This window comes from Manihot esculenta, chromosome 18, assembly GCF_001659605.2.
Source record: "Manihot esculenta cultivar AM560-2 chromosome 18, M.esculenta_v8, whole genome shotgun sequence".
Classification (NCBI taxonomy): Eukaryota; Viridiplantae; Streptophyta; class Magnoliopsida; order Malpighiales; family Euphorbiaceae; genus Manihot; species Manihot esculenta.
The window spans coordinates 21,764,098-21,774,539 of record NC_035178.2 but is presented as its reverse complement, the minus strand read 5'-3'; the positions used below and the strand labels follow the sequence as shown (position 1 = coordinate 21,774,539).

Sequence of the window (10,442 nt, the reverse complement as noted above, 5' to 3'; positions counted from 1 at the left end):
GAAGCTCCATGGCTCCCTTGCATGGACCATTTAAGTCAGTTAAACCTATGGAATATGTTCCTTTGGGTACTACAACTATGTTGGAACCCTTTGCTGAACAAGCCTCTTTCCACGCGCCCAATAATGCCTGAAAAGGAAAAAAAAAGGGAGATGAAAGTTCAGTTAAAATGAGGTATAAGAAAATCACGGCGAAATTAAAAATTAGGAATCGTCAGCACACCTTGCTAATATCTGACTTGCCATCGGCTTTACCACCATAATTTTTCACATCAAATACGGCAGATTGAACTCTACCAGCAAAAACAAACAATAATAGCAAAGATGTCAGGGAAAAATACGTCTCCAGGGTCGTCATCTTCATGAAGCCTTTTCTTTTCTAAGTTCTTTCGTAAAATGCGCGGCAAATTAGAATGGATTTCTCCTTGTTTGCAAAAGCTTTTATATCTAAGCAATTATCTAAAGTTACCGGATTTTATAACGGAGGGAAGTTATTTACTTGTAACTTTTGTTCTATTATTGGAAATTGTTTTGTCGCTTTTTAATAAAAAGCATAACAGAGAAATACCGACTAACGTCTAACCTATAAGTAGATATTGTCTTGTTTTTCATTCGTTTGCAGCAAAACTTATCTTTACGTCTAAGCCTTTCATACTGATATAGCGATTTCTTACTTGTTCATGACAAGCACCCTCCAACGCCAATAGTAGATTTTCATTTGTCTCGCACCGTGCAATATTCCAAAATATTGCATAAAAAAAATAGAATTCACATAAGTAGAAATCGCATGCACTTTTTATGAGCCGCGTCACGTTTCCTTTTAAAGAAAAGGAAACGGAGCAACGATTAATCGTGACACATACTCACAGTGACTTCCTTTCTTGAAGAGATTTTAAGTGATGATGCTTGAGTAGATCCTAAATCATAGCACGGGTAGATTTATTCGCTTCACAGAATATTCTATTTTCATAAAATTAGTGCCATGTACCTTCTAAATTCATAATCGGTCCTTGAATCTTTTGAAAATTGCCCTTAGCATGCAATAAAAAAAAATTTAAAGACGTTAAAAAAACCTAATGAGAAAATGTATTTTTCACCGAAGAGATTTCAACGCCTCAATATGTCGTGCAGTGACACAAAGTGAGCTAAAATGAAAAGCAAAATAGGCGACGCACATATTCACGGGGTTCGACAATATGTCGATGTGATAGAGCTTGTGCATTTTTTATTCCAAAACTTTGAGCTTATTGACCAACGAGCACCCGGGCTAGCTTGGTGATGCAGTCGGAAAATAGAGCTGTGCTGTTATTGGTTAAACCTGCAAGAATGAGAACGTGAGGTGATGGGTGCCCACGGCAGCCACTCCGACGCTCAACTCAATAAGCCTGAAGAGAAAAGCGAGAGAAAGGAATTGCTCATAACTTGAACAGTATAAAAGAACATCGTACCTTTGCCTCTCTGGTCGTTCTCCTTTAATACTGTAAGAAGACAGAGATAAATATAGCATTTTCTGATAATCCAATGATGATGTGATCGTTTGCTTGATCAGGGATATCGCCGGCTAATAGGTCGGTGATCCCGCGACTATAGCCATAATGGGTATACGCGGGACTGTGCCTGATAATGATAACTTTGTGCCGAGACTCATCTTATCCAGGGGAGGGCCAGTTATGCTAATAAACAGGGTGTTGAGGTGTGCGGGCCTTCCTTTCCTAGAGTGGGGCCGCGCTACCCACTCATCAGATCTTGCCACGTGGACCTATTATGTGTTGACAACTCATGCCTTTCTTTGGGCGACCCTTGTGCAGCATCACGTGGACCTATTATGTGTTGAAATTCTCACAGCACCTCGACCCATCAAATGAATAAGTTTTTATTAAACGAGTTTCTTAGGTTCCCGATAATAAGTTTTAAATGAGCAGCCCTAATTTCATGAGTCTCTTATTTCGCAAACCTTTCTAAAAAAACCGCATTTTGTTTCCCGCGGCCCAGTTTCTTTTCTCATTTGAGCCGAAAATGTTGCGTTGCATCGCATCCATTACATTGGATTACGCTGAAGGAGTTCATGATATGCTGTAGTGTTAAATTTTCTTTTGTCGATTTCATCACCGCACTGTGCAACGAAACTCAACAAATTCTTTAGGGAGTGGATTGTGTAAATCTAGCATCAAATTGAGTTCAGCACCAAAGAATACGCATATCTTTTCTTCTCATGGACAATGTGTGCCTTTGAGTGGAAATTTTAATACGATTACTCTATCGTGATGAAAATAACGTTCAAAACTGTACGAAAAATCTATAAAAAGCCTGAAAATTCGGACAGAATAATTTTTTCTAGGGTCGAAACTTGGCCAAACTGCCTTCGACTGTAATCTCATGTTTTCTGTTGTCAGTTTAATCACCGCACGACGAGGCGAAACCCGACGAGTGAGCGAGCAGATTGAATAGAAAATGGAAAAACAAAAAAGACAAAGAGCAACATGCGAGTATCTTGGCCGTCTACCCACGCAGTAACCTATATAAAAGGAAACTTTGAAGTGTCTCGTTTTATTTGGTAAAACTTACAACTTGAAATATGCTCATCTCCTCGATAATCCATGTATCGCGGCTAGGAGCTGCGAGGTTTGAGCGTTGACAATACTAGCAAATGGTTGGAGTCAATTTTCCCTTAAGTGTGGGTTTAACATTTGCACACAAGGATTTTACAGGGCCTTCCTTTCCTCCGTACGTCAAGTTAATGTCAGCGAGCTCGACCTTCTGGCATGGAAAACTGCTGCTGCAATTAAGTCGAACAGCTACTGCGGTCGCTGAAGAGCCCCTAATATTCTTGAAGGTGACGTTGGAGATCTTAACTTTTGACGGAAGCTGAAACAAACATCAGAAACGGCAAAGGGTTACAGAAATTTCATGTTGCGGGCAGATTTGTCCACGGACAATGCATTAAGAGACTCTTTCATTTTCATTTCTTTTCGCGTTACCTTTGGATTGCACTGATTCCATGGGCAGTACATTTGATCTATAATGATAGGGTTGCGGACATTTTTCATCATAATATCCTCGAAATGCATATCAGAGGCCATGCCACCATGTAATGCCGGCCATGTCTTAATTCTCACTCCATTGTCGGTGTCATAGAAGGTGCAGTTCCTTACGAAAATTCCGGAGACAAATTCATCAGTGGTCTTCCCTAAACTTCCCACGCTAATGCCATGTCCATGTCCACATCGTACGTTTGTGATCCTTATTTGTTCGCTGGCACCACCAATGGAGATGCAGTCATCGCCGGTGGCAATATTTGAATTAATAATGTTGATCCCGTTTGAATGCCCGATGTGAATTCCATCTGTATTGACGCTATCTCCTGGTGCAGTGATCGTGAAGCGATCGAAAGTAAGGTTTTTGCCACCTAGAAGATTGACATGGAAATTCTTACTATCGAGCGATGTTACGTCCTGAACTACGCTGTTGGTGATGAAGTCAAACCGCAAGCTCTGGCGTGTTTTTAAAGGGACAAGAAGCACATAAAGGAAACGTTATTAATCATCTTACAAAGCAGTATGATACATGCACAATATACGATTCAATTAAACTTACAACTGGAAGTCTCTTGCATTTTGGATTTCGACCGCAGTTATTTTGCTTCCAAGCCACTTGCCCTTGTCCGTCGAAGGTTCCACCACCGGATAATTTGAATTGATCAATGTATGCAAAAGTAATCCAGCTGTCCTTGGCATAACTGCTAGGGTTTATCGGTGCCAATAAGGTTCCTTGGACTTGAAGCTCCATGGCTCCCTTGCATGGACCATTTAAGTCAGTTAAACCTATGGAATATGTTCCTTTGGGTACTACAACTATGTTGGAACCCTTTGCTGAACAAGCCTCTTTCCACGCGCCCAATAATGCCTGAAAAGGAAAAAAAAAAGGGAGATGAAAGTTCAGTTAAAATGAGGTATAAGAAAATCACGGCGAAATTAAAAATTAGGAATCGTCAGCACACCTTGCTAATATCTGACTTGCCATCGGCTTTACCACCATAATTTTTTCACATCAAATACGGCAGATTGAACTCTACCAGCAAAAACAAACAATAATAGCAAAGATGTCAGGGAAAAATACGTCTCCAGGGTCGTCATCTTCATGAAGCCTTTTCTTTTCTAAGTTCTTTCGTAAAATGCGCGGCAAATTAGAATGGATTTCTCCTTGTTTGCAAAAGCTTTTATATCTAAGCAATTATCTAAAGTTACCGGATTTTATAACGGAGGGAAGTTATTTACTTGTAACTTTTGTTCTATTATTGGAAATTGTTTTGTCGCTTTTTAATAAAAAGCATAACAGAGAAATACCGACTAACGTCTAACCTATAAGTAGATATTGTCTTGTTTTTCATTCGTTTGCAGCAAAACTTATCTTTACGTCTAAGCCTTTCATACTGATATAGTGATTTCTTACTTGTTCATGACAAGCACCCTCCAACGCCAATAGTAGATTTTCATTTGTCTCGCACCGTGCAATATTCCAAAATATTGCATAAAAAAAATAGAATTCACATAAGTAGAAATCGCATGCACTTTTTATGAGCCGCGTCACGTTTCCTTTTAAAGAAAAGGAAACGGAGCAACGATTAATCGTGACACATACTCACAGTGACTTCCTTTCTTGAAGAGATTTTAAGTGATGATGCTTGAGTAGATCCTAAATCATAGCACGGGTAGATTTATTCGCTTCACAGAATATTCTATTTTCATAAAATTAGTGCCATGTACCTTCTAAATTCATAATCGGTCCTTGAATCTTTTGAAAATTGCCCTTAGCATGCAATAAAAAAAAAATTTAAAGACGTTAAAAAAACCTAATGAGAAAATGTATTTTTCACCGAAGAGATTTCAACGCCTCAATATGTCGTGCAGTGACACAAAGTGAGCTAAAATGAAAAGCAAAATAGGCGACGCACATATTCACGGGGTTCGACAATATGTCGATGTGATAGAGCTTGTGCATTTTTTATTCCAAAACTTTGAGCTTATTGACCAACGAGCACCCGGGCTAGCTTGGTGATGCAGTCGGAAAATAGAGCTGTGCTGTTATTGGTTAAACCTGCAAGAATGAGAACGTGAGGTGATGGGTGCCCACGGCAGCCACTCCGACGCTCAACTCAATAAGCCTGAAGAGAAAAGCGAGAGAAAGGAATTGCTCATAACTTGAACAGTATAAAAGAACATCGTACCTTTGCCTCTCTGGTCGTTCTCCTTTAATACTGTAAGAAGACAGAGATAAATATAGCATTTTCTGATAATCCAATGATGATGTGATCGTTTGCTTGATCAAGGATATCGCCGGCTAATAGGTCGGTGATCCCGCGACTATAGCCATAATGGGTATACGCGGGACTGTGCCTGATAATGATAACTTTGTGCCGAGACTCATCTTATCCAGGGGAGGGCCAGTTATGCTAATAAACAGGGTGTTGAGGTGTGCGGGCCTTCCTTTCCTAGAGTGGGGCCGCGCTACCCACTCATCAGATCTTGCCACGTGGACCTATTATGTGTTGACAACTCATGCCTTTCTTTGGGCGACCCTTGTGCAGCATCACGTGGACCTATTATGTGTTGAAATTCTCACAGCACCTCGACCCATCAAATGAATAAGTTTTTATTAAACGAGTTTCTTAGGTTCCCGATAATAAGTTTTAAATGAGCAGCCCTAATTTCATGAGTCTCTTATTTCGCAAACCTTTCTAAAAAAACCGCATTTTGTTTCCCGCGGCCCAGTTTCTTTTCTCATTTGAGCCGAAAATGTTGCGTTGCATCGCATCCATTACATTGGATTACGCTGAAGGAGTTCATGATATGCTGTAGTGTTAAATTTTCTTTTGTCGATTTCATCACCGCACTGTGCAACGAAACTCAACAAATTCTTTAGGGAGTGGATTGTGTAAATCTAGCATCAAATTGAGTTCAGCACCAAAGAATACGCATATCTTTTCTTCTCATGGACAATGTGTGCCTTTGAGTGGAAATTTTAATACGATTACTCTATCGTGATGAAAATAACGTTCAAAACTGTACGAAAAATCTATAAAAAGCCTGAAAATTCGGACAGAATAATTTTTTCTAGGGTCGAAACTTGGCCAAACTGCCTTCGACTGTAATCTCATGTTTTCTGTTGTCAGTTTAATCACCGCACGACGAGGCGAAACCCGACGAGTGAGCGAGCAGATTGAATAGAAAATGGAAAAACAAAAAAGACAAAGAGCAACATGCGAGTATCTTGGCCGTCTACCCACGCAGTAACCTATATAAAAGGAAACTTTGAAGTGTCTCGTTTCATTTGGTAAAACTTACAACTTGAAATATGCTCATCTCCTCGATAATCCATGTATCGCGGCTAGGAGCTGCGAGATTTGAGCGTTGACAATACTAGCAAATGGTTGGAGTCAATTTTCCCTTAAGTGTGGGTTTAACATTTGCACACAAGGATTTTACAGGGCCTTCCTTTCCTCCGTACGTCAAGTTAATGTCAGCGAGCTCGACCTTCTGGCATGGAAAACTGCTGCTGCAATTAAGTCGAACAGCTACTGCGGTCGCTGAAGAGCCCCTAATATTCTTGAAGGTGACGTTGGAGATCTTAACTTTTGACGGAAGCTGAAACAAACATCAGAAACGGCAAAGGGTTACAGAAATTTCATGTTGCGGGCAGATTTGTCCACGGACAATGCATTAAGAGACTCTTTCATTTTCATTTCTTTTCGCGTTACCTTTGGATTGCACTGATTCCATGGGCAGTACATTTGATCTATAATGATAGGGTTGCGGACATTTTTCATCATAATATCCTCGAAATGCATATCAGAGGCCATGCCACCATGTAATGCCGGCCATGTCTTAATTCTCACTCCATTGTCGGTGTCATAGAAGGTGCAGTTCCTTACGAAAATTCCGGAGACAAATTCATCAGTGGTCTTCCCTAAACTTCCCACGCTAATGCCATGTCCATGTCCACATCGTACGTTTGTGATCCTTATTTGTTCGCTGGCACCACCAATGGAGATGCAGTCATCGCCGGTGGCAATATTTGAATTAATAATGTTGATCCCGTTTGAATGCCCGATGTGAATTCCATCTGTATTGACGCTATCTCCTGGTGCAGTGATCGTGAAGCGATCGAAAGTAAGGTTTTTGCCACCTAGAAGATTGACATGGAAATTCTTACTATCGAGCGATGTTACGTCCTGAACTACGCTGTTGGTGATGAAGTCAAACCGCAAGCTCTGGCGTGTTTTTAAAGGGACAAGAAGCACATAAAGGAAACGTTATTAATCATCTTACAAAGCAGTATGATACATGCACAATATACGATTCAATTAAACTTACAACTGGAAGTCTCTTGCATTTTGGATTTCGACCGCAGTTATTTTGCTTCCAAGCCACTTGCCCTTGTCCGTCGAAGGTTCCACCACCGGATAATTTGAATTGATCAATGTATGCAAAAGTAATCCAGCTGTCCTTGGCATAACTGCTAGGGTTTATCGGTGCCAATAAGGTTCCTTGGACTTGAAGCTCCATGGCTCCCTTGCATGGACCATTTAAGTCAGTTAAACCTATGGAATATGTTCCTTTGGGTACTACAACTATGTTGGAACCCTTTGCTGAACAAGCCTCTTTCCACGCGCCCAATAATGCCTGAAAAGGAAAAAAAAAAGGGAGATGAAAGTTCAGTTAAAATGAGGTATAAGAAAATCACGGCGAAATTAAAAATTAGGAATCGTCAGCACACCTTGCTAATATCTGACTTGCCATCGGCTTTACCACCATAATTTTTCACATCAAATACGGCAGATTGAACTCTACCAGCAAAAACAAACAATAATAGCAAAGATGTCAGGGAAAAATACGTCTCCAGGGTCGTCATCTTCATGAAGCCTTTTCTTTTCTAAGTTCTTTCGTAAAATGCGCGGCAAATTAGAATGGATTTCTCCTTGTTTGCAAAAGCTTTTATATCTAAGCAATTATCTAAAGTTACCGGATTTTATAACGGAGGGAAGTTATTTACTTGTAACTTTTGTTCTATTATTGGAAATTGTTTTGTCGCTTTTTAATAAAAAGTATAACAGAGAAATACCGACTAACGTCTAACCTATAAGTAGATATTGTCTTGTTTTTCATTCGTTTGCAGCAAAACTTATCTTTACGTCTAAGCCTTTCATACTGATATAGTGATTTCTTACTTGTTCATGACAAGCACCCTCCAACGCCAATAGTAGATTTTCATTTGTCTCGCACCGTGCAATATTCCAAAATATTGCATAAAAAAAATAGAATTCACATAAGTAGAAATCGCATGCACTTTTTATGAGCCGCGTCACGTTTCCTTTTAAAGAAAAGGAAACGGAGCAACGATTAATCGTGACACATACTCACAGTGACTTCCTTTCTTGAAGAGATTTTAAGTGATGATGCTTGAGTAGATCCTAAATCATAGCACGGGTAGATTTATTCGCTTCACAGAATATTCTATTTTCATAAAATTAGTGCCATGTACCTTCTAAATTCATAATCGGTCCTTGAATCTTTTGAAAATTGCCCTTAGCATGCAATAAAAAAAAAATTTAAAGACGTTAAAAAAACCTAATGAGAAAATGTATTTTTCACCGAAGAGATTTCAACGCCTCAATATGTCGTGCAGTGACACAAAGTGAGCTAAAATGAAAAGCAAAATAGGCGACGCACATATTCACGGGGTTCGACAATATGTCGATGTGATAGAGCTTGTGCATTTTTTATTCCAAAACTTTGAGCTTATTGACCAACGAGCACCCGGGCTAGCTTGGTGATGCAGTCGGAAAATAGAGCTGTGCTGTTATTGGTTAAACCTGCAAGAATGAGAACGTGAGGTGATGGGTGCCCACGGCAGCCACTCCGACGCTCAACTCAATAAGCCTGAAGAGAAAAGCGAGAGAAAGGAATTGCTCATAACTTGAACAGTATAAAAGAACATCGTACCTTTGCCTCTCTGGTCGTTCTCCTTTAATACTGTAAGAAGACAGAGATAAATATAGCATTTTCTGATAATCCAATGATGATGTGATCGTTTGCTTGATCAGGGATATCGCCGGCTAATAGGTCGGTGATCCCGCGACTATAGCCATAATGGGTATACGCGGGACTGTGCCTGATAATGATAACTTTGTGCCGAGACTCATCTTATCCAGGGGAGGGCCAGTTATGCTAATAAACAGGGTGTTGAGGTGTGCGGGCCTTCCTTTCCTAGAGTGGGGCCGCGCTACCCACTCATCAGATCTTGCCACGTGGACCTATTATGTGTTGACAACTCATGCCTTTCTTTGGGCGACCCTTGTGCAGCATCACGTGGACCTATTATGTGTTGAAATTCTCACAGCACCTCGACCCATCAAATGAATAAGTTTTTATTAAACGAGTTTCTTAGGTTCCCGATAATAAGTTTTAAATGAGCAGCCCTAATTTCATGAGTCTCTTATTTCGCAAACCTTTCTAAAAAAACCGCATTTTGTTTCCCGCGGCCCAGTTTCTTTTCTCATTTGAGCCGAAAATGTTGCGTTGCATCGCATCCATTACATTGGATTACGCTGAAGGAGTTCATGATATGCTGTAGTGTTAAATTTTCTTTTGTCGATTTCATCACCGCACTGTGCAACGAAACTCAACAAATTCTTTAGGGAGTGGATTGTGTAAATCTAGCATCAAATTGAGTTCAGCACCAAAGAATACGCATATCTTTTCTTCTCATGGACAATGTGTGCCTTTGAGTGGAAATTTTAATACGATTACTCTATCGTGATGAAAATAACGTTCAAAACTGTACGAAAAATCTATAAAAAGCCTGAAAATTCGGACATAATAATTTTTTCTAGGGTCGAAACTTGGCCAAACTGCCTTCGACTGTAATCTCATGTTTTCTGTTGTCAGTTTAATCACCGCACGACGAGGCGAAACCCGACGAGTGAGCGAGCAGATTGAATAGAAAATGGAAAAACAAAAAAGACAAAGAGCAACATGCGAGTATCTTGGCCGTCTACCCACGCAGTAACCTATATAAAAGGAAACTTTGAAGTGTCTCGTTTCATTTGGTAAAACTTACAACTTGAAATATGCTCATCTCCTCGATAATCCATGTATCGCGGCTAGGAGCTGCGAGGTTTGAGCGTTGACAATACTAGCAAATGGTTGGAGTCAATTTTCCCTTAAGTGTGGGTTTAACATTTGCACACAAGGATTTTACAGGGCCTTCCTTTCCTCCGTACGTCAAGTTAATGTCAGCGAGCTCGACCTTCTGGCATGGAAAACTGCTGCTGCAATTAAGTCGAACAGCTACTGCGGTCGCTGAAGAGCCCCTAATATTCTTGAAGGTGACGTTGGAGATCTTAACTTTTGACGGAAGCTGAAACAAACATCAGAAACGGCAAAGGG

At 40.3% G+C, this 10,442-nt stretch overlaps 1 protein-coding gene across 1 annotated transcript; it reads right to left on the bottom strand.

Annotated features, from left to right (window-relative positions):
* Positions 1-6,667: 6,667 nt before the first annotated feature.
* Positions 6,668-7,905, bottom strand: LOC122722450 (polygalacturonase-like). The gene is made up of 3 exons (XM_043953148.1): positions 7,771-7,905; positions 7,368-7,676; positions 6,668-7,297 (listed from the first exon to the last, which is right to left on the bottom strand). Exons 1-3 carry the CDS (start codon positions 7,903-7,905, stop codon positions 6,668-6,670), a joined length of 1,074 nt encoding a protein of 357 aa, XP_043809083.1.
* Between the last annotated feature and the right edge of the window lie 2,537 nt (positions 7,906-10,442).

Bases quoted from the DNA above. Each gene is read 5' to 3' on its own strand.
- LOC122722450 (XM_043953148.1), bottom strand. From the start codon at position 7,905: ATGACGACCCTGGAGACGTATTTTTCCCTGACATCTTTGCTATTATTG. The intron at 7,677-7,770 runs GTGTGCTGACGA...TTTCCTTTTCAG, and splicing joins GCAAGTCAGATATTAGCAAG to GCATTATTGGGCGCGTGGAA. The intron at 7,298-7,367 runs GTAAGTTTAATT...TAACGTTTCCTT, and splicing joins AATGCAAGAGACTTCCAGTT to TATGTGCTTCTTGTCCCTTT.